Source organism: Anser cygnoides, chromosome 5, assembly GCF_040182565.1.
Source record: "Anser cygnoides isolate HZ-2024a breed goose chromosome 5, Taihu_goose_T2T_genome, whole genome shotgun sequence".
In the NCBI taxonomy this organism is placed as follows: Eukaryota; Metazoa; Chordata; class Aves; order Anseriformes; family Anatidae; genus Anser; species Anser cygnoides.
The window spans coordinates 41250889-41275754 of record NC_089877.1 but is presented as its reverse complement, the minus strand read 5'-3'; the positions used below and the strand labels follow the sequence as shown (position 1 = coordinate 41275754).

The window sequence follows — 24866 nt, the reverse complement described above, 5'->3', positions numbered from 1 at the left end:
GGAAGCAAGCACAACTCCCCAGCTCACACAATCCACTTCCAAAGGGAAATAAGAATAAAATCACCACCAAAGCCATTCAGCTTTCAGAAAAGGCTGTCACCAACGCATACAATTTAAAATATTTTAGCTATTGGTTGAATTTCCCTCTTAGCTGCCTGAATCATATATCAACTAAAATTTTGTACTACACAAGAACAGTATAGTCTATGTTGTTTATCTCATAAATGTCAGTATTAGACCAGTTTCTCCTGCTAGTTTCCTTTATTGCTACACAAAAGTACCATAAATAGTGGTAATTAGCCCACAATTAGGGGTAATTAGTCCAGCAGGAAATCTGTTTCCAAGCATCAGCCAGATAGTAAAATACGTTGGGTATATGCTTACAAACAGAAAAATTAGCATTTTGTGAGATGCTTTGCATTAGATCTAGCAAGCTTATGCCTCTGAATGAACACTGAACTCCAAGCACTAAAACTTTGGCCTTTCCTACTGCTAAGATGCAAATTTAAGCTATAAAAAGCTCAATGACCTCATGCAAATTAGCTTTCCATGCAAGACTGCAGTTGTCAAAGTGTTCCGTTTCCCCCCATTTGCATTCGGAAACCATTCAGACCTTAGAAGACCAACAGGCCCCTTCCAATCAGTTGCTGTATCACACCTGATAAATACAGATGATTTGAAGTCCCTGCTCTATGTTATGATTTCTTGTTTCGCATGAGTTGTTTAAAGGGCTCAGTGCCTAAAAGCTCGTTCCCCACTGAATGTAACCTGCTAACAGAAAAACTGTAGTAGGGAAATCTCATTACGTTACAGGTGATCTTCAATAGCTCTTCATGGTACCCTTTACTGTTAGGAGAAAACTCTATTACTTCTGCCCATACTATCATTTGGAATTACTGTGTTTCAGTTACCACCTGAGATCTTTCAGATCAAAAGAGATAAATCCAGACCCGAGAAGCCCTGCATCTTCCCAGAGCTTCCCACAACTGCTAGTTCTACATGTTTGTCATCCTCCCTTCCTTCAGACTTCAAGATCTGCTACTAAACATTTGTTGTATTCCTCTGCTAAATGCTTCAGGCACTACATAAAATCTAAATGGCTCTCAAAAGAAGCAGGTGCTGATACATAAGGAAAGCTGAACACACACAGATGTGGGTCTTCACTTGATTGAGGGCAACTGCCAAATTCTACCGATGCATCAAGCGTAGAAAACCATTTGCTATCAGTCATCTTTTCATGATCTCTATACACTGGCAGGTGCAAAACTTTTTTTTTTTTTTTTAATTTTTATTTTAAAAACATTTTAAGGCCAACAAGTTTAATGAAGGCTTGTGTTTTCTTCCCCAACTTTTAATGAGCAGCAAACCTATTCTGTTGACTCATTTCATGTTTCACAGAAGATTACTAAGCTCTTCTTTTGCTTCTAAGGGCAAATGTTTGTTGGAATGTCAGTTTCTGGACCATTTGTTTTCTCAGCTCTAACTTGTATTTCGTGGAAATTTTTATCAACGGACTTTTCCTGAAAAAGTCCCCTCCCTCTCCAAAAACAAAAACCAAAAAAAAAAAACACTCTTTTAACAAGAACATGAGCTAAAACTTAGTAATACTTCCCTTGATGTCAGTAAGATTATTATATAAACACAAACCAAATCTTTATGTTCTACAGCTTGCTTTTTTTTGATAATATTCCTGCCTGGCACCATACTGTTTTTCTGCACTTGAGCTATCCAAATGATACACTTTCCACTGGGCTTCAGGTAGGCGATTTTTGCTTCTACCATCATATTGTCCAGGGCAATATCCTCAGAACTAAAGGTATCATCATTCTCGTCATCATGTTTGCGTATTTTGATATTTGAAGAAGGATAACAGATAGCTCTGGACACTCGGACTTCTGATGTTTTGCACCATGCACTATTTGCACGAACTATTTTGTTTTTCTGTTCAGGAGGAAGGTGGCTGAGATGACACTATTCTGCCTAATCTCTTGTCTACTTGGACTTTCACCTGCACCTTCTATCTCCACCAAAAATGAAAGCCTGTACTCCAAGATCACTTTCAGAGGCTGAATTCTAATTGCTTTGTTAGCAATAGGGGTTAGCTTGGGGTTTGTCAATATTTTCTAAGTGTTTTGCCCAGATGTCTGCCACAATCTGATCTCCTCAAAACTGCTAGCTTGTAACAACAGTTAATCCCAATTCAAACTCTTCTGTGTTTTGTTGGGTTGTTTGTTTTCAGTTTTGTTTTTTTAAAATTCCTCTTGAAAACACATCACTGATCTGTTTCAGGGACAGACTTCAGAACTTGCCGCACATATTATCACAATGGTCTGATAAGGTGACAACTACATGCAGTGGGCTGAAAAATAAGTGATATTTTAAAAACTTAAAGTGCTTTAGAAAAGACTAATGCTTGAATAGGACTACTTTCTAATTGTCTCTACTTTTGCCAGCATTTATTGATGGCAGACACAAAGAGAAATTAGAAGGCAATTTCCACTAAATGTCTAACAAACATATTTGGTTGCACTTTGGGAGAGTGAGTTCCAGACACGATCCATCCTTCAGTGCTGTATTGCAATTTGTTAATGTGCCATCTTAAAGAAAACCCATGATTTCATTTTTGCAAACCATAAGTAACTATTAACCATCGAAACAAATAAAGCAAACCAAATTATACCATTTCAGCAGAATTCTAACTCAATAATTTCACCTCACTTTAAACCCCATTCCCTAATGTCTGAATGCAGGTTTCACATTCATAATAACCAGCACAGAGAAACACATTTCCAAAGATTATTTCTACTTGCAACTTAACCTAGTAATCATATGGTCATCAGACAAATCTGCAGTCTTTGAGAACGATCTTACTTTCTTGTTGTGCTATAAGGTACTGCACAGGAGTGTGACTGCAGAGAAATGTTAGTCAGAGCAGGAGCCCTGGGGACCCACACCCTTTCCATTGTTTCAAAGTGTAAACATAAGTCATTTAGAATTTCAAATAAGAAATGCGAGGTACATGTTACACAAAGTGTGTACCTTTTACAATCACAGAACAGATCTGGCAGATCTTTGAAATACATACATATTGGCAGTAAAAACAAAAACAAACAAAAACCTCACCACAACAAAAAACTTACTACCTCTTATTACCTCTAAAATATTATCCTGCTCTGTCCCTTTGAAGTTAAGAGCTGTAACTCACATTTTCAAGTAAAATTAGCACCTTATTACTTAGCAACTGTACTCACACTAGAGTAGTAACCGGTCTACCTACAAGACCGCACCTAGTAAATTTATTTCTAAAGAAGTTGTTTGCAACTTGCATATTCTTAACAGTTTTCCAAACAGCTCACACCGATGTGAACAAACCACATCCACTCCATCGACTAGCTGAGCCACGTGCCACAATCCAGGGATGCTGACACACCATGCCAAATGTGGAATTTGCAGGATAAGCTACTGCTGATTTTGAATTTATGCACTGTGCTGCTCAACAGTTCTCAGTGCTCAAACACATAGTTTCAATGGGATTAGCAGTTAGCATTAGCAAGAAAAAAAAAAGCAACTATAAAACTAGGCACCCAAATCTCATACTGGATGTTTAATTAGACCCCCCCCAGTCACACCCTAGGTGCAGCAGGGCAGGTGCAGCCACAGGGCCAGGTGCAGATCTCCACCTGCAGACCCTATGAGTGTAGCCCAGGCCCACTGGGGGCACAGGCTCCATCTCCTGGCTGCTGGCACTGCACGGCAAGCAGCAAGCTTCCCACCCGCTAGCTTATGCCTCTATTTGCTAAGGAAGTCCGGGTATTCAGTCCTGGTTCAGCAGAAGACTGTCAGCCAAATGCATGTGCACACACCTGCTGAGTAGGGAGAGGTGTATGTATATGAAAACTTCTATTATCCTTTAGGATTTGTAAAATACGGTTTGAAAACTGTCCTAAAAAAACCTTTATTTTTCCACAAGAAGCAACATACACCTCTACACTCCTGATCTACTTCTGAACAGGCTTACTACAGGGATTGGAAAGGAACAGCTGAGAAATTAGCAAGCACACCCAACTGGTGATCACACCCAGGTGGCAAGGCCAACAAATGGCTGACCAGGCACAACAATTCTCTTCTCCAAGGCATGCCTAGGAAGATCAGCAGCTAACTTAAGACTTGGTGCAAGAAAAGAGACAGCACAAGAAAAGGGCAGTGGGTTCCACAACTTCCCCCCTGCCTTTTTCTTTCAGCATCCTGTCCCCTACTCAACACCAAGTTTAAGCCAGCTAACTGGGGCTGAGTACTGTAGGAGGCAAAAGAACAACGAAGTCAGGGTAACAGAATCATGGAAATACTTATATCGCTCATAGTACATCTCTTTGTACACCTCTGCAGGAAGAGAGAGCATGACTTTAGCCAGGAACACCTGGAAACAACCAAGAGATCATTGCAGCAAGAAGGCAGGAACAGAGCAGGAAGTAATAAAACCCAGGCACTATGGGCAGGGAGATACAGCGAACAAAGACACCAGTGAATTCACACAGCCCTACCTGGGGCCGTATTTTCCCAATTTAGTTTGTCCCTCTAAAAAGATGGTTGAAGACACCAATGGACAAACCTCCTACAGTGAACTCGGGTAGAAGATAGCTGCAAGCATTGCACAAAGAGAACAGAATGCTTCTTTGCCTTTTTTTTTTTTTTTGGAACTTGAGGGAAAAACAAAATTTAATCCTTAAAGGTGGATTTTCATTTGCTAAACTAGGATATTAATCAAAATTCATTTTTAAAACATAACTGAATACAACTGTGGGGTTGCTGCTGCCTCCTTAAGGAACAATGACATCAGTCAAGAAGGATATAGGTGTGGAACCACATCCTTTTTCATCATATGTAATCAGGTGCAAAGAGAAAAGTTTAAGTTCAGGATTCCTGTGGTCTAATTAAAATAAATACCATTACGTACAGATAGACAAATATAGATCTATTAATAACTGTTTGTTTTTCTTCAGATACAGGTCAAGTGAACTGAGGTATTTAACTACCTCAAGACTCATTTTTATTCTATCTTAAATTGTTTTTCCTGACAGCAAGCTCATGGTATCCTAACAACTAGAAGCACAATAGAAAAAGTGTAAAAAAGTCGATTAGCATATGTAAATGTAGATTATTAGTATCTGCCATTAACTGTCCTACTTTGATTACTGAGTAACTGAACGTCCTTGATTCCACCTGTATCATTCACCTAGTGATATTTGGAATAAAGACATTCAGTATAAGGAAACATTTTTGTAGTTCTATCAAGGAGGTAATACACTTCAAAAATATGTAAAAATATCAACTACTGTCCAAGTGGAACTGTGTAATTTTGCTAGCATTTCTATCACCTGCCCAGGAGACTGAAGTATATTTGTGCTGTTTTTACACTGGCCTAAGTACAGAGACTTTTTTTTTTTTCGTTACTGGATGACATACAGAAAATGCTGAGATTCTGGCTGAAGTCAGTCTCTCACATTTGGGACTTCAGATTTATTTATGTTTAAGAATGATATCTTCACAGAAAATCCATATTGTCAGCTGGCACTCTACTTGTATAAATAACTCTGTTGCCCCATCATAATTAAAAGTAAAAACAAGCACTGCACAATTATGCCACAAAAAGAAAACAAAGCTTGCCTTCACTGAAAAAGAATATTCTAACAAATGCTTTAGAATTATACTTTCTGAATTTTCCAGGATCTAGCTGTTTGTTTTTTTTTCAGAAGAGAGAAAACGCCTCCTACTGCCACTGTCTATACCACATCAGCCCGAGGTAAAGCAGTCAAAGGAGAGCTGCCAAATGCTTATGCTGTCTAAAGGCACCAGACCTTTGGGGTTCTCAGAAATACTGAAGAACACATGAAAGCTCTGCTCAGTCTTCCTGCTGCTGGCCAAAGCACTGAAGAAAGCAGCCTTTCCTTGCCACTCTCCAGAATAATACTCCCTTGGTGTCAAGGGCTCTCAGGGAAACTTTTTTCTTCAAGCTATCTGAAGACAAAATATGGCTTGACAAAGCTGCTCCCTGTTTAGAGCACACTACCAACAGCTGCCACCTCACCAGGGCAGGGAGAAGGAACCAAAAGGTCTCAGGGAGGACACGGCAAGGAAACACAAAGACAGTGTTTCTGGTAATCAGCATATTAATTCTGTTCTTGTGGCTCAACTGAATAAGTTTCCAAATATAATTTTCTGTCCACGACAAAAACATGGGAAAGGCGATTTTTCAGTTACCTTCTCCATAAGATGTTTCTTGCCTTCCCTTTTCTTTTTTTTTTTTTTCTCCTCAGTAAAACAACAGAAAAAGCTGCCCTACAAAAACTAGGAATGTGTGCCCCAAATAAAAAGCTGCACAACTCCAATGGGTTAAAGAAAAAACCACATACACACATTTTAAAGTTGATTAGTGTTTAAGGTCACTTTAAATCCTACAACATTTGCATCATTTTAAGAGTCAGCAGAAAACATTCATCAGATCTTCAAGTTGTGGTGGCTATTTTCTAATGCCATTTTTCCTCATTACAAGGAAGGTTCCAAGGAGCAAATGATTCCTACAATGGTTATAGCAAACTCTTTCGACAGGGAAGCCACATCCTAACGTTCTGATACAATGGAAAACTGAAAATCTGCCTGTATCCCTGCACAGACACACACAAACACACTATAGCTTACTATGATGAAAAATACTTTGTTTCTCACATTTGTATCTAAAAATTTACATGACCAAGTTACCCCATTCTCACCTACCAAGCACCTAACCTTGCAAAATCCTACAGAACCTGAAACTTTATTTACTTGAATGAGTCACAATGACAACGCATTGAGAAACTGAATCCTAAAGCAAGTCCAACTGTAAATTAAAAAAAAATAGAAATTAAGAACTGTACTTGACAAAAACAAATAATACCTAAAACAATACTAATAGCTTTATTATAGGATGGGTATAATTTATGCAACAACAAGCATAAATGACAGGACACTGCATTAGGATATACATCTTCTTCACATTTCATCATCTAATGTCTCTTATGTAGGACTAACTGATCACTTAATAAAATATGTAACTACATATCATATTTCTACCCACAAATACCATTATTGAGAGAAATGAATACTTAGAAAATATTTATTTTTGCACAATTGCTAACAATGGCATTGAAATGACCACTAGAATGTCTTAGAATAATTTTCTAATTATACTCAGTTAGTATTCTCTGTTCTTGAACTACACTCTGAGGGTTACTACAAGCTAAGTTACCATTTTTCTTGGTAAGTTGGCTTGCCTTTTTACCAGTCAATTCAGCTTCTACACCTATGCTGCACTGACAGAAAAACAAACAAACAAACAAACATAGTTTAAACTGGTATTTTATTTACTGTCAGATGTAATATGTAAGCAGCAAGAATGATTTCACTTTCCCATCCATTAATACATTGGAATTAACAAAGAGAGGGGGAATGAATATATATATTTGGAAATAGCATCAAGAAAGAAGGCTAAAGCAGAACTGATTACTCCCAGAGGTAACAAACCTAGATCATTCAAAACAAGAATCAGTGTTCATAATACAAATATTTATAAACATATTGAACTTGTGTATTAAAAACTGAAACGAGATACAATAATATTTTTAGTTGTGCTCTGCCAATAAATAAATAAATCAAACACTTTCCCCTTTTCGTTTCTATACATATCAACTGCCATGCTCCAGAAAGCCCTACTCCTTTTTGCAAAGTGAATCTAAGCTTAGTACCATTTGTTAAATTCACAACTAATGACAGAAGTTCTGGGTTTGGTCCCAAAAAGCAGAATTCATACACACACGCAACCACGAAGCAATTCTTCAGCACTCTCTTTACAAGTGGACATTTATATTTATAAAGTACAAATCAACATACATTACTGGATCTATACGTTCTTAAAAGACCATTAAAATATAGTAGTTACTTCAAGTACAATAGCCTATGATGCTGCATTAAATTCTCTTGCAGTGGGAATACTACAGCATTCCCAGAATGGTTGGGATTCACACACGACTATGCTCTCATTCCATGAATTCTGACAGGAGCTGCCACCACCTTCTTCCCAACAACTCACCAGTAACCAAACATTGTAATCCTTCTTTGTCCTAACACTACCTTCCTGAAGCAGATTAGATCTTTCTAATTTATTTCACACTTAACATTTAAATTAGAGCATAGCTGGCTGGAATATTACTACTTAAATGAATGTGTAACTTAAAGATCAAATTCTGTCTTCAACAGATTTACATAAAAGGACAGAAAGGATAACATTTGTCTACCAGCATGTTATGTGGATCTCCTTAACTCAATTTACTATGGATTTCACGGTGCAAAAATTAATGCCCTTCGGGAGCTGAAGTCATTACCAATTACTTCTTCCAAACCTAGAGCGTAATCCCATGCCACTGTGACCAGCGGAACTTTTGCCATTCACTTGCAGGCAAGCTGGATCTGTTCCTTGATTTGCTAACCAGAAAGTGATACTCTAGCAAAATGATATCATAGATGCTGACTTCTTTCGAATAAGGAAAATATAACGTGATGAACCAGTCTTGTGTATTTTATTCCCTGTTAAAACTGAGAGCCACATACGTATTGATAGTTTTATCTATACAAAAAGTTGCCAGCAGAATTATATGCTTTTGTCAACATTAATTTCTAGAATAAATTTCAACAAACACTGATTCTGCTCATATTCTGCCTGCCTTTTTCCTTTAAAGTGTTAAAAGTAAAGGAAAAAAAAAGAAACAACAAAAAAAGATAATGCCCTACAAACTGATAACAGTGCCCTACAAGTACTTCTGTCTTGGATATCGTTAGAGGAGTCCCTTCTTTTTGTTGCAGGGCTGCCCAGCAGGCTGATGCATACCAACAGCATCAGTTGCACCCTGACTGTAGAGGGATCCCATTATTCTCATTGGGCTAAAAACTTACACAGGTAAGTACAGCATTCAGCTGACACTTTCAAAGTGATATATAGGACTGCTTTCTTTTTTAAATTGCCTAAACAGGGGAAGGCATAATTGCTTGCCTACAGGTTGACTTGTTTTTATTTTTGAACATTATGTTACTGATGCGTTATATGCAAGCTTGGATCACACATAAGAGGAAGCCAGCTGCTGGATTTTCTTGTGAGGATAGGCTACATGGCCACTCAGGGACCCTACTTGGTCTTTCCTCCCCTTCCCTCCACATCCCACAGAAGCATGCCTGCAACTGATCCTGCGCACATGCATTGCACCCAACTCACAGCAAACAGAGAGACAGTTTCCTGCAAGTCACCTCACCCCATCACTCTTCTCACAGCCCTGTATCAGAAAAGCACTGGTAAATAAAAACAGAAAAGAAAATAAGCTGCATGGGTATTCTGGTGGTCAACATAAAGGTCAGCATAAGTCATGGTGCTACAGCGCTAGCTTTCAAAATCAAAGAGAAATCTTTCAAAACAATTAACTGGCAAAATTACTATCTGAACCAACACGATTTTATTCCTTTGAAAAACAAGACAAATCTGCAAATAATTTTGACAAGGCTCATCCAAGTATAATGGTGCAGAGTAAATACGGCAAGCTGTTTTCACACGGAGTTGATGCTCAATAACAAACAGAGGAACCCCATACACAGTAATGATGCACTGTGATAGATATCCAATAGCATGCAATTTAAGTGATCATATTTCTGTTACTTGTGCTTGGGACAGATAAGTAATAGCTGTTCCAAATCTCATATAAGGAAGATTGAAGTAATTCCATTTGAGAAATTAAAAGCAAACAAACAAACAAAAACCCCTTCTGCAGGTAGGGGTCCAATACTGCTTCTGTTACTCCTTAAAAGCTGTTCCCCTTTAAAAGGTAAGGGCAAATGCCAGAAATCATACCTTCAGGAATATCTGCCAGTTGCAACATTACTATGCAGAGAAATTAATAGACTGCACCCCAGAAAGTTTTTGTTTCTTTTTTTTAAGTAAGCTTTAAAACATCTATTGCCCTTCACCCTCAGTTCATGTGTATCTTCCTTCTTCCAGTTCTAGTTATCAGTTAATAATTTAATGATTTTTTCCGCAAAGAATTACCAAAAAACATTCTTCCCACCTCCTCTAACCCCTTCCAGCAAGGTCTGAAAATTTCCTTACATTTCTACCAACCTAGAGACCCTAAAAAACTAAAAATTCCACAAAATGTAAAAAGCTAGATCTGGGCTACAGGGTGTCAACAGTATAGTCCTGTAACTGCAGGTAATATAATGCATTGGGTTTGCCTAGCTGCAAGATACATAGTAAGCCTGATACAATTGTTTTATTTCTTCATGGTCAAGAAAATCAGGTAACACCATAATCATGTATTTCTAATTTAGCACAATGCAGAATGATTTCTAAAAAGCAGGGAGATAGAAGAACAGAATGCAAAGAACAAGAGCAACACTTCCTTTTCCAAACAGGGTAAACTAATGATTAAAAGGGAAATGAGGTGAATCAAGAAAAAAACAACCAACCAATGAAAAACCCACAATGAAGTCTAATTAGTTCTCACATGAAAACTGGTGACAGTTCTTTTAAAAATTCATTTGCTACCCACTACTATGGGAGAGAAAGTAACTCCCATTACAGACTGTAATGGAAATCAGAAAAAGGCTACAAAGAACTTTCGATATCATTATATGAAAATGTGCAGTAACCTCAAAAAGGATATACAAAAATGCATACAATAAGTAATCATTTATTAAATATATGAGATTATACAACCTTTCTGACCACAAGATCTACTAGTTTGGATTGGGCCCCATCAGTCCAGGCATTTCAAAGAAAACTAGACAAAACATCTAAAACTAGTGAAGAAATGGCTAAAAGGGTAAATGGATATTCTGCTCCCAGATGTCGCCTCCGCAGGCAAATTTACCAGGAAGCAAAGTTCTAGGGGGGGATGTCATCTCCCCAGTGACGTTATCACTCTGTTACGTGAAGCTGTGCAGTCACTGCTGCATCCCAACTCTGCCTCCTTCCCCAAACCTACAGCAGCAGCTGTCCCTTCATAACTTCTGTACATTGATTTTACTGCCCAGCCCTTCCACTCACTGTCTATACTGCAACTAGTACTGTAGGAACTTCTCCTCAGCTGGTCACTTTCAAGAGAATGAAATTAGCATTGATCCCTTCACCAGTGATGGGCAAAAGAGCCCCTAGCCACCATGCCCGTGGTACCTCCTCCATATATAGCTCATTTTCACACATCTGCTTAACAGCTGAAGGACTTTGTTGTGAATGACTACATTTTGCAAAGCAAACAAAACCAAAACAGAAACAGAGTTGTCACTTAACACAGCATGTTTACCTTAACAGTTAGGACCTAGTTTTAGAAAAAAATAAGTCAGTGTCATAGTATATTTAGGCAAGCAAAGAATATAAAAATGGCAGTTTGGGATTGAAACAAGGTTGTATATTCCCGGAGTAACACGGTGGGCCAAGAACAGATGCTTAAGGACGGACAGAAGGTGGGTGTATCACAGTGTCCTAATAACTACAGGCCTCACAACCTCCAGAATTCCCATTTCTGGAATTGCCTGAGACAGAAGCAGCAGCTCTGCAGTGGCTAAGTGGTTTTCCTTCCATGCCTAAAGCATGGTTAATATAAGACTGTTCTAACCGTAGCTACAGCTTGCAGAAGTATTACAGAAGACACCCAGCTGCTGCAAGGCACTTGGCATTCCCAAATGAAGGGCCAGCAACGTCCAACAGCAACCAGCTCCAACCACCTCAACCCCCTGGAGCTACTTCTGGATGCCAGCAGAGCTGCTCCACAGGCAGCATGGAGATGTGTGCTGTCGCAGGTAAAACAGGCCTCAGGGTACTCAGACAGAGTGGATGTCTTTTCTCTGAACTGCTCACACTGAAAAAGCATTGTTGGTTTCCCCTCAAATGAAACTGACCTTTACAACAGCATCAAGAAAGCAGGTTTGTATGAAACTTACTCGTCCTAGAAGCTGAGGTTTAAAATTCATTAGAACTTCTCAAAGATACTTTTTAAGTCATATATGTTCAAAACAAAAGCACGGGCTGCAAACTTTACTTTGGCATTTTTGGTGCATGTGGCTTTTTTTCCCTCTCTGTAATGCAGTACTGGTCTGAGCACCCTCCACATCCTGTTCTCACCTGACTTTACAGATCCAGCTTTGACCTGCTGAGCTTGTTTGGGAAAGGTTTCACTTCGTAGCCTCCGAATAACCTTGCCACCGGCTGCCCTTCCTCCGTGCAGAGGCCAGCCTGCCCGTGTCCCCCCTCCTCACTGCAGTAACACCAATCGAAACCCCAAGCCCAGCACCCCAGAGCGGGCAACTCGCTGCCCGACTTCTCCGGTTTGGAGCCGGGCGGGGTGAGGCTGACGGAGCCACCGCCTCGCCGGGGGCTGCTCCGGGGCTCCACGGCCCCCGAAGCGGCGGCGGCGGCCCGGCGGGGGAGGCGAGGAGACGGGCCGAGCCGCCAGGCGGCGGGGAGGCGCTGCGGGCAGCTCGCTGCGGGCAGCCCCGGGGGCACGGCGCGGCCCCGGGTGAGGGGCCGGGTTCCAACGCGAGCGGCCGCCGAAGGAAGCGCCCCGCCGGCCCGTTACCTGCGCGCTCCTCCCCCGCGGGCCCGCTCCCGGCGCCGCAGCCTCCACAACAAAGCCCCGGAGCGGGCGGGCGGGCCGGGAGGAGGAGGAGGAGGAAGAGGAGGAGGAGAAGGAGGAGGAGGAACGCCGAGCAGAGCCGAGCGCGCCGCCCTCGGGAGCCGCGCAGTGGCCGAAAGGGCCGCGGGCGGGGCACGGTACGGCCCAGGCGTGGGGACCGGCTCGGGCTCGGGCTCGGGCAGGGCAAGAAGCGGCCGGCGCCGCCCTGCGGGCGGGAGAGGCGGCGCAAGGAGAACGGCGGGGTGCTGTGGTGGGCCGGGAGCCTGCTGCCTGATTCCCCGTGACGGGAACGTGGGAGCTGGCGTCTCCAACAGCCCCTGCTGGCCATGCACCGAGAGAAGTCGTTGTCTTCTTGGTGGGCTTGGCGCTGGAGTGCTGCCCGGGTGGGCTAGAAGCGGTATTTCTTACCGATAATGCACGTGGTGAGCGCACACGGAGAGGAACACACCGCCAAGGCTATTGAGGATAGTGTGGATCCACATGTAGCGGCTTGGGAAGAGGCCATGTGAAAATGGGATTAAGTCTGGAAGTGCTTTAGGAAACCCGCACAATGGGAATGCTTCTCTTCGATTGGAGGGAGAGTAGGGAGGGAAATGTGCAATATATGAGAGACTTTCAGCAAGAGAATTTAATGGTGTTGGGGTGAATAGATCTGTTTTTCTGAAGACTCTGAGTCAGATTTACTAGTTTCCTAATAGCAGAATTTATTTTCTAAGGAAGTTATGTTATTCTGTCAATGCATCTCTATGAAAATTACAAGCATTCTGAACATTTTTTACACTATTCTAAGCAATTTATTTTTTAATGTAAACCTTTTTGTTGCAGTGACACCTTGTGCAGAAAACAAATGTAACTAAAGAGTTTCTTCACCATCTGATCAATTCCAAATTCTCTTTACCATTGAACTACTACGGAAAGTCCGCCATAATACTAGATTTGCTGTTTGTATCGCAGGGAGCATTGCACAGTGAGATCTATGTCCCTGGAACAAAAAAGCAGTGATGTTTTGGCATCTGTTTTTTGATGATACAGAACACCGGAGACCTGATGATCCTGCTATATTTATTGAGCAGCAGTCTCAAAGAGCAAAACCAAGGGAACTAATGCAAATGTTAATGAAACATTGAAGTTGAGATTTTAATTACTTAAAGGTCAGCACATTAGGAATTTATTAATTTTAGGAATTTATTCTGTATTGCCACAGCAATCCTCACTCTGCTCTTACATCTATCAAAGAATTCAAGTTACTGTTTATTTGCTGATGCATACAAATTATATAACTGAATAGTAGACCTATTATTCCATTTTATGGTTACACACTCAGTATTTTATCTCTTTATTAACACTTATGTTCTCACACTTTAGCAATAAAAAACTTTGCTTTTCTCTTATCTTTGCTCTGAATTATCAAAGGCTACATTTCATTTCAACCTTTAACATATTAAACAGACCTAGCTTAATATGAATCGTAAGGACTGGAAAAAAACTGTGTACCAACATTTGCCTTTAGTAGCTGTGCTGCAGGACTAAATATATGCAACTAGTTACAAATTATCTATGCTTTTAAGAGACTAGTATAAACTGATGCCCTTGTAAGGTAACAGTAATCTGTTTTGTTTGTTCTCTAGGTGAGAAAAGTTAAAACATAACGATGTAAAAACTACCTTTCTTTTCCTTCTCTTCTGAAGAAGTACCAGCAAATCTAATCTCCTAGTTCTTCTTCAAGATGTCCATGATCACGAACAGTATTCGGAATCACTTTGAAGATCTTGTGAAGGATTTCTCACTCACAATTGATATCCTTGTCTGTGTTAACACTGTAGGTCTGTCAGCAAGAAAGCAAATAAATAAATAAATATCCCCAATTATTTAAGTGATTGGTTAAACAAGCAGTCAAGAACTTTATTCAAGAGCCATTCCCTTAAAATCCATCTTCTTAACACTAATAAATGTTCCTTTGAAATCAACAGTAGTCCTGCTTTCTTCCCAAAACCAACATAATCATGCTTGTAAGTAAGTATCCTCTCACTGTTAGAAAAGGAGAAACATTGAGCTCAGATAAGGTTTTGCTTGAGTTAATAAAAATCAGCAGTATTAGAGGCTGTGAGATATGTGCAAAAAGAGGAAATGGAGAAGAATACGGGAAACCACAGTAGTACTCAGTTAGGGAGAAGACAGAAACTGGAGTCATAAGGAAAAATATTTACTGCTAGATGTTGGCAGCCCAGGGGTTTGACTAGTGGAACAGGTTCAGTGATACAACAGGAAAAGCAAAAGACCACCTGTGATACTGCATCTGCTTTTGGAGGCTCCAAATCCATAAAAGCATTTAGGTATTGAGTTGCTGACTAAGTGTGTAAGCTGTAGTTTATTAACCTAAATGTTGTTACGAATCTGGCACTCAATATAATGTCTCTCTGCCCTGAGACTAGATGTCCTTGGTGCTCCACATCCATACAGGTAGCCTGTCTTCCCCTTCCATTGCATAGCCTCTCCCACACAACCTCTGCAGAAGAGCCTTTGGCCCGCATCATCCCCTTGTTGTTCCCTGGCATCTTCTGGAAAAGCGCTGGTTGGCCTAAGCAAGAATAATGCTGGGGACTGTCAAAACCAGGACTGATTGTGTCCCAATGCTGGAGCCTATGGCATGTTTACTTTACCAAGAGGAAACAATGGGTCCACATAAGACCTGTAATAGCCACTTAAAAGACTTGGGTCCAACAAACACTGAAGAGCTAGAACCAAAGTCCAAAGGTTTTCAAAGTACAGTATGTTTCTGAAAGACGGTGGGTGAACCAAACGGCACCCCCGATCCCTCCTGGAAGTAGAGCACAGGGGAATTTGTGGGCGTTCGCCGTGTGGAGAGCAGGACTGCAAGAAGTGTGTGCTGTAAAGCCCCAAAAGGGGAGCGAAAGCCCAAGGTGTGTGGTGACAGACCTTCCCCGTCAGTCCCCTGACAGGACACGACCGCCGTCCCCAGCGCGGGGGATGCCGGCGCCTGCTGCTCCGCTCTCCGAGCTGGCAGCGGGTGGAGAGCCCGATCCCGGCCGCCACCAGCAGGAGCTGCGAGCCCAGCCCTGCCCTCCGCCCGCGGGCTGCCGAAGGCCGCAGCGCGGGGCTCGGCCCTGCCCTGCCCGGCCGCGGTCCCCCCGCCGATAACCGCGGCCCCCCCGGCGATAACGGCGGCCCCCGCCTCCCCCCGGCTCTGCCCCCTCCCGCCCCGCGCCATCTCGGCCCCGGCTCGGCAGCCGCTCTCCGGCCGCCCGTGCCCGCCCCGCGGCTCAGCATGGCTCGGCAGCCCGCGGGCTTTCTTCAGGAGGCCTCTCACCAAATCGCCGCCGGAGGCTCGGCGGGTAAGTGGCCGCTTCCCTCCCGCGGGCCCTCAGCCCTTCCCGCCCCGCACCGGCGCCCCGCCGGGCTGAGGCGAGGCCACCGTCCCGTTGCTCTCCTCAGGGACAGGAGCGGCGGGGACCGGCCCCGCTCGGCGGCGGCTCCTCCCCCGGCGGGCGGCCCCGGGGGTCCCGGGGCAGGGGGGCAGCGCTGCGGGGCTGCTGCTGCGACTCCTGCGAGTATGCAGGAGTGTGCAGACCCCCTCTGCCCGGGGGCGGGCATCCCCCGGGGCTCGGTGTATCGCCCTGGAGCACACCCCGCGGCCCCTCGGGTGATAAGGCCGGCGGGCGAGTCCCGTTAAACCGCAGCAGCCTCCGGTGGCCCTCCGCGAACTGCGGTGGGGGGTTCCCCTGTGGGCTGCAAGCCACGCGTGTCGAAGCCACGTACTTCTGTCTGTCCGTGCCCAATGAAAGCACTGGTGGTTCAGTTTCTTGTTTCCCCTAAGTAAGAAGCAACCTAAAATATTGACGTGAGCCTACAGCGTGGCGAGTGTTTGCACAACGGCTCGCTGTTGCAGGGTATGTTTGTAAATCCCGTTGGCATTTCAGCTATGCACTGTGTTTTAATTGTTCTTTAGTGTCTCTTTCAGGGTCACGGCACTGTTTTGCCGTGTTGTGTTTTATGTGAAGGACGGCAGCCGTGCTTTATGTAATGCCCTGGTTAACACATGAGCGGCACTCCCTTCCCTCTAATTCCCTGGCTCCCACTAAACCCACTCCCGTGGGTTCCTGCCCCCAACACTCATTTGTGTGCTTCCTCTGTGTGCTCCTGACTCTGCATAGCCTTTGTTTTCAGCCCTCTGCTTTGGCACAGAGAGGCATCACACCAGAAGCAGAGAGGTCAGCCCTCCGGGCCCTGCCAGCGTACTGGATTTACATAGCTCTAAAAATCCTAAAGCATTTTTAGGTTCGGCTCGGTACCATCCCCCTCTTCCCTTAGAAGAGAAAGGAAGGGTTTAATCTGCACCAGCCCCTTAAAGTCCCTTCGTATCTGGAGAGATACCAAGATGTTTTGCCAGCAGATGTTCTGCAAGAGGACAGATTTCTCTGCCCATAGCTGAGGGTCTGTACGTTACTGATTCAGACTGATCTAACTCAGTATCTGTCCATCCTCTGAAGGCAGCCTGCTTTCTTTACAAGCACCGTTCTTTGTTCACAGAGGTACAGGCAGTTTGGCTAACATACTGGAAATAAAATTGTCACTGAGATGAAGGCAGAGTCCTACAGAAGGACTAGAATTGGAAAACAGAAGTGTGTTTGGGTGTGAGGAACAGAGAGGATGGAAACTATTTGCACTTACCTGGTAGGCTTAAATGCTAAAGTGACAGCATTCTCCTTTCAAGGAGACAACTAATCTGCACCTAACACTTTTTATTATTTATTTATTTATCTAAATATAATAAGGAAAGCCTATTGAATCTAATCCAGAGATATGCTCTTAAGGTGCTTGCATACTTTTTCTTAGTCTCCGGTCAGACAGGTGCCTTAACTCTATCACTAACCTTAAATCTGTCCAGAGATCTCTACTCACTGCTTTTGAAATAAATAAGGATTTTTCCTTACTTCTTAACAATAGCATCGTGTCTGAGGGATTGGTAAGTCTATGGCTCAAAGTGAGGGTTTTAAGGTATTGGAGGGAAGTGGATCAAACTTGAAAATTAACTTTCTTGGCACATGCTTAGAAGCTCGGTGGTGTACTTTGTGATTTAAAGAGAAGACAAACGAGGAAGGCCATAGCTTTGAGGTCTTCAGGCCAATGGTTAAATTTCAGACAAGTGTGGATCTACCATAGAGAAGGTGAAAGCAGAAATGAAATGATGGAGGGCATGAGTTCCTGAGAGTGTACTTAGTATTTCACTCTTGTAAGGAACTTGGTTGCATGAACTTAGTTTTCCAATATCTCTTTTAGACACCCTACATGCTTTTGGCTGCCTTTGCAGAAGGACATAAGGCTCTTGTAGAGCTTTTGTTGTGTTTAGTAGCCTCATGTGAATGTCACAGATATCCTAGACTGTCTTCTCTACCTGTAGCATAGAGTGGTATTTAGTAGGAAACTGAAAAAAATGCATATGATGGTGAATTGATGAATATATTTTTAAGAAGTACTGGTAATCTTAACTCACACAGTTCAGAAAAAAAAAAAAAAAAAAAGGAGAGGAGAGTAGGAAGCTGTAAGGAAGGTGCCATAATTTTGTGTCTTAGTCAAAACAGTGATAGGAAAGTAGCCAGGTAGTCAGGGAATGAATTGTACAACAGAGTGGGTGTAGTGAAGGGTCAGAAATACTGTCTGCATATGTAAAATGAGACATTATTTAGCATCTGCGTGTCTGATGCAAAAGGATCTGATAAGACGTGATTCTGCTAGGTCGAGTGGAAAATGATTACAGATAAGCCTAAGCTGTCAGAACAGGAAGAAGGGGATTTTTGAAGCTTTATGGAAGATGACGGGACTTGTTCATGTACTTAATAAAGAGAGGGGAAGGGGAAAAAGAAATCAAGCATGACCCCTAGTCAACAAGACTGATAAAATAGAAGATACTAGTATGCCAAAGTAAGGAGAAATGAAAGTATTCAGTGTTGAAAAAGAAAAGATTTAAACAGACTGTTGGCTGACTGAGACATTTCTAAGTTAAAGATAAACTCGAGTGGTGCTCTGATATTACTGAACTGTAGACCTCAGGCGTGATGGGATCTCAGGCCTACTTCATGTCCATGGCAGGGGGGGCATCTGCTTCTGGGTGGCTCACAGCTTGACTTCATATCAAGTTGAAAGCTCTGCTTCCCGAGGGTGAACTCAATCTCAAGTACGAAGTCTTAGTCTTGGCATATTTTTTCCTGTTGCCATTTCAGTTTGCTCCCATCTTTCAGATTCCTGAGTGGAGGTCAATGCCATAACTGAAAATACTTGATTTTGTTTGCTTGCCTTGGTGTATGATTGCAGCGAGGAACAGGAGGTTGACTGAAACGGAACTGGGGCCCTTTATTGTTAAGCTTGGTCCCTTCCAGTACAGTGAGCTGATGGCATGCTCCTTTTCTCTAGCGGTTGATTGTACTGAGGCATGTGTGGCATGTACAGCAAAAATTAAACAAAACAAAATCTTTAAACTGTAAATCTCATTGCAAAAAGAAGAACTTAGGAATCTGTAACTCCAGGATTGCTATATATCTAGGAAACCTAAAGGCTATTTCAGCAGCCAAGTCAATGAAGGGTTAAAGTCACAGAAGAATCATTTTTCTAATTCATAAAGATCAGAAGAGCATTGTTTTTTCTGCCAGCATGGAAAAGGCAGAAATTAAAGAAATAAAGTAATGTTGCATGCAAAGTCAATGGAAATGTCCTTCCAGAGAAAGAGGAATTGAATACTGCAAGTTACACTGTGTGATACCTGGGTAGATTTGCCGTGACATGCTGGGAACTGTCCCTTGAGTCAGTATGAATGATGAATCACAGAATCACAGAATCGTCTAGGTTGGAAGAGACCTCCAAGATCACCTAGTCCAACCTCTGACCCAACACTAACAAGTCCTCCACTAAACCATATCACTAAGTTCAACATCTAAACGTCTCTTAAAGACCTCCAGGGATGGCGACTCAACCACTTCCCTGGGCAGCCCATTCCAATGCCTAACAACCCTTTCAGTAAAGAAGTTCTTCCTAATATCCAACCTAAACCTCCCCTGGCGAAACTTTAGCCCACTCCCCCTCGTCCTGTCACCAGGCACATGGGAGAACAGACCAACCCCCACCTCTCTACAGCCTCCTTTAAGGTACCTGTAGAGAGCGATGAGGTCTCCCCTGAGCCTCCTTTTCTCCAGGCTGAACAATCCCAGCTCCCTCAGCCGCTCCTCGTAAGACTTGTTCTCCAGACCCCTCACCAGCTTCGTTGCCCTTCTCTAGGCTCTCTCGAGCACCTCCATGTCCTTGTAGTGAGGGGCCCAAAACTGAACACAGTACTCGAGGTGTGGCCTTGCACCTGGCATGAAGTGCCAATGTCATCTTAAACAACTGCACAGATGACCCTTGGCTGAGTGAAGTAGCTGAATTTGGTTACCTGGAAGGTTATAGGATGCTGTTGCTTGGTATAGGTGTGTATTTAATAATAATAATAAAGGCTGCAGAAGGAAACAATTAGCTAAAACCATAGGTAACATAAATAGAAAGTAAATATAAATAAGCTTTTATGTTCAGTTCTTTTGCTCCCATACACTTTCAAATAAATAAGATAAACATCTTTATTTTTGAAGTTAAAATGTTGAAGGGTTTATTTATTGTATGTAATAGGTGATAAATACAAAGATGACATGTCTGTCAAATCCGTAATATTGACTGGATCTTTAAGTACTTTTTTTTTTGCTGTAATTCAGCATGTTTCTTTTGCTAATTCCATGTAATAAATTATCATGAGTTATTGGCCTCCTGTTATTGCAAGATGAATATGCAAAAGTCGGTATAAAATGAAGTTTGGTTGGTTGCTTTTTAAAGAAAAGCATTTACTTGCTATGTAAGAATAACTGGAGCTGGTCTTTTTTTCTCATTCTCCTTATTTTCATGAAACAGCAGGATTTCTGCCTGTCTAGACCTCTTGGCTTTGATTTTTTCGGAAAGAGTTAGGTTTCCAGCTGCATTGAAATCTAATAGGATTTGGGAGTCTAATTCTCTTAAGCTCCTTTGAAAGTCCAAACCTTTTCTTTTGAGAGGTGTTTTATTTCAGGAGTAGACAAAGTTGATTATCCTGGATTGCAGCAACTCCTTTGAACCAGATCTATAAGCAGGAAAGCCAATCATCAGAGTAAGAGTGTTGGATGCAAATATAACATTGAAAGCAGTGTTTGGTCCTCCTGTCACTAGAGGCATTAGGCAGACAAAAATCACTGCAAGGTATGCCAGCCAGCATAAGCTGTGAAACAACTTAAGTAATAGTTGTACAGGAAACACTTTCAAGCAGCTGGAAAATCAGCTAATTCTTTTTCTTTTTTCTTTTTTTTTCTTTTTTTTTTCTTTTTTCTTTTTCCCCAAGGTGTTCAACTAATTTGTTTTGATTATTTTGCTGACATTTTTCTGGAAACTAATGTTAGGGTAACTGTTCAGTGTTTTCCTAGCTGCTTTTTTCTTGCCTTTAAGCCAGACTACTGGCATTCACATGGTATTTAAAATAATCACTTAATGCTCAGCGGTAGTTTCAACTATCTAAGTTTATAGCTAAAGCTATTAAATATCTTGATGTGAAACCATAATGTTTTAAAGCGCTCAAACGTTCCTGTTTCTGAAGTCTCTTAAGACTGAAATATCTGAGACAACAGTATGTGTTCATTGTCTTTCACCATTTGTACTGAACTGGCATTTTGGACATTAACAAAAACTGTTTGTGTTAACAAACTAAGGGTGGGAATCAGTCAAATAGTACTAGTTTCAAAGAAACATCTTACAAGCTAAATTATTTCCAAATAATGTGCTTGTAAATGCACCAGTAAAGCCAATTTTCTTGGCTAGGCTACCTTCTCAGCTAGGCTCAGGTAGCAAGTATCCTGAATTTCCACAAGTATCCTCTCAGAAACCTGGAAGTTTCTATTCTAGGAATAGCCAGGAAGGTAAGAGGTGGAAGACAGCCATCACCCCACAATGTGTTTTACAAAACATTCTGAAAAGAAAATGTGAAAGATCTTTGCAAAGCCTATGAAACCCCCACTGCTTTCAGCATTGAGCAGTTCAGGGAGGGAGTGCGGTGTTCAGGCCAGTTTGGGACTTCAACGGATCCCAGGAATAAGGAACCGCCACCGTGGAAGCTCACAGAAACTGATGCTTGTTGTAAAGGCAGTATGGTTGAATTGCTAACTGCTGTTTCTTGGTCACTTGAAAAAAGTCTCATTTTGCCTGTTTTTTTATTCAATGAGAACATACCTATGTGCAGCAAACCAGTGCACAGAGCAGCTAGCTGAAAGCATTCGGAATGCCAGGAAGCAAAGCAATTGCAATTTCTTTGCATCCACTGCAGCTTATCAAACATTATTTAATTCTGTAAGTAACATTTTCAGCTTCTGAGCCTCTCCCTTTCTGCCCACAAATGATACTGAAAATTCACCCCTGAATCTGAAAGACAGGTTGGACCATTTGCTTTGTGTGCATCTTCCTTATTTAAAGGTGTTGCGGGGTTGCTTCAGAAAACTTGTTTAATTTTAGTGAAAACTAATGAAATCCTCATGGACTTTCATTCACTATGCTGAAAAATCCTATCAATTTTCAGACATTTAAGTAGTTTGAAGAAACAATATCCTTGCAAGATAGTTTAAATAGAACAAATGAAAACCTTTATATGTTGTGTGTTGGGTGAACTGATTTTGTTGGATCTGTTCAAAGCAGTGCCTTAAGAAGATACGAAAATCCTGCCTGGAACTCCTAAATGTTTTTCTAGCTATGCATTTTTAAAATTTAATAGCTTTCGTATGGGGATTAAGATACGAAGATGTAATTTTTAAGTACATGTTTATACAACTGCGATAAAAACTAAAAAGCTGTAAGACTTAATAACTTTTGTCTTGACACCTGCTGTATGCTTATTACTTCCTGTGGAAGCTGGGACCTTGAAATGAATATTACTATTTATTTATTTTTTTTTTTGGTCTGTGGACCCAGGAATTGCTCATAACAAACTTATTTTTTGAACATGGGGATTAATTCTCAAACTAAGCTAGTGTTGCTTTGTTTCACTGTTGGTTTGAGTGGATAAAAGGAAAGTAAATGGAAGAATCCTGCAGCCAGAACTCACCAGTACCATTCTGTCTTTGTTCCAAGAGAAAATCTGGGGAAAGTAAGTAGTTGGCAAGCTAGTCAATGGTGACAAAACATAGTAAGCACAAAACGGCTGTGCAATAGACATTTATCATTAAGATTTTATAACATAAGCCTGAGGGTTTTGAGAAAAGTTATGTATTTTCTACTGTTATCTTCTACTATGAGTTTTTTTTTTCTCCAAAAAATAAATCAAAACAAACAAACAAACAAAAAACCACACAAAGCCCCAAAACTTAGAGTAATGGTGGTGATCTATAATTATTTGCTCTGTTACCCACAAGGTGGCAGTGTAAGACTAGAATAAAATGCTCAATGTGTGGCAGATGAATGAGAAAGGACGTCGAAGCTGTTGCAGGTGAGAAGATTATGATACGGGAATTTGGATAATAATTCGTGAAAGCAAAGCTGAAAGTCATAAAAAAAATCACCATCAATAAATACTGATTTCATATATGTGCTGCAAAAACTGAATTTGGCTTTCCTTAAGTCTACAGAATCGTAAACAGAAATCTGCAGAAGATTGTAAACAGACTGTTATATCACTGATAAAGGTCAAAGGGTGGTGCTAAGGCAAAGGTACCACATAGAAGTCAGAAAACCTGGGATGGACTTCTGGCCCAATGGAATCAATATGCAACTAGCTACCAATTTCCATGGGAAGGAATTTGGCTGTTGATTATTTTAATTTTACCATAGATTTCATAAACAAAATTGAGACCAGGGTGTTACAGGCTGCTGTAGGCATATGCTACTTTCAAGTAGCATACTTCTTTCATACTTCTTTCAAGTATTAATAGGAATGTGACCTACAGCAAAGCATAAAAACTTGCAGATATGTATTTTTTTTTCAGAACAAACTCAGAATATTTTATTGCAAACAGTGTTGGACAAATTAGTCAGATTTCCAAGTTAGAGTATTATAGAATAGTATGTACTATGTATGTACTATGTATGTAAAACCAAATACGTAGGTTAAATTATTAATGACATTAATTAAACTATGATGACATTATGATATTAAAAAATATGATATTATGTCATCAAAATTAAATTATTATGTCTATTTTAACATTTATAGGCAAAAGAATCCATTGTCTGCAAAAGCAGTTCTGAGAAGTTGATACATTTGTGGCAAAGATTATATTGGGTTAAAAAATATTTTTTCATTACTGCATTTGTTGTTTCATTAGTTGTGCTTAGTGACCAATATTCACATTCATTTCCAAATAAAATTGTCATACCACGTGGAATAAGGATACAATTCTAAAGTGTGCCCTTTGATAGCAACATATGTGGTTCTGTTGAAGCATTCTAGAAAGGAAAATGAAAACTGATTGTGATTATTTCTGTGTAGGGATTTTTGCCCATTAAGTGATATTAGAAGTTCTCCCTTAACTGTACCTCAGTTTCTGTGATATTCCTTTCGATGTCCTTACGCTTGCAAGCATCCATTCTTATGCTAGTTACATTTCTATTTCAAACTAGCACAACAGTATAAGACCCACAAAATCATACCACTGAAACTCGAAGAACTCATCAGTTGCTGCTGGCCTAACTGTCAAAATTCGCTCTGAAAATTTTTCTTATTTACCTAAATGCCTCAGACTGACCTAAATACCATGATTAAGGTTGGTATGAATTAAAAGTGCTGAAAGAAGTGAAGATGATTAGGAGGTAAAAAACAAACAAACAAAACCTCAGCTAGTAATGTGACTGCTAGAATCTGGAAGTCTTGAAAGTCAGTCATGCAATGGACTGTTAGAACTGACATTGCTTCCATTATAGGAATACCTCTAAGTATTTTCCTGTAGCTGCATCTTGGTCAGAGAAAGCCTTATGTCTGTTCTGCTTCAACCAGAGATGAAAATGTGTGATTCTGATAGTTGGCTGGGTTTGTATTGGGTTTATAATCAGAAGCTCTCACTCTTTGATACTTAATTATCATTTGTACAAGAAAAATGTTAAACTTAAGTCATTATAAAA

At 41.2% G+C, this 24866-nt stretch overlaps 2 protein-coding genes and 1 long non-coding RNA gene across 6 annotated transcripts in view; 2 read left to right on the top strand and 1 right to left on the bottom strand.

The window, feature by feature from the left end:
• Positions 1 to 12705, bottom strand: part of MIPOL1 (mirror-image polydactyly 1) — a 189190-nt gene extending 176485 nt beyond the window's left edge. For 2 of the 4 annotated variants that reach the window (XM_048059869.2, XM_066998058.1), the window contains exon 1: positions 12194 to 12704. The gene's annotated coding sequence lies outside the window, so the exon portion shown is untranslated. Of the gene's footprint in view, positions 1 to 12193 lie in introns of all 4 variants that reach the window. The other 2 variants (XM_048059868.2, XM_013185703.3) reach the window with 2 other exon arrangements.
• A 302-nt stretch (positions 12706 to 13007) lies between these two features.
• Positions 13008 to 14671, top strand: LOC125182297 (uncharacterized). Its single transcript, XR_010831851.1, has 2 exons — positions 13008 to 13855; positions 14333 to 14671. It is a non-coding gene; the product is annotated as an uncharacterized lncRNA (long non-coding RNA).
• A 948-nt stretch (positions 14672 to 15619) lies between these two features.
• The window catches only part of SLC25A21 (solute carrier family 25 member 21), a 254296-nt gene continuing 245049 nt past the window's right edge, over positions 15620 to 24866 (top strand). Inside the window, exon 1 of the mRNA XM_048059873.2 lies at positions 15620 to 16057. Within this exon, the coding sequence (XP_047915830.1) occupies positions 15991 to 16057 (67 nt within the window). The 5' untranslated portion in view covers positions 15620 to 15990. The remainder of the gene's footprint in view (positions 16058 to 24866) is intronic.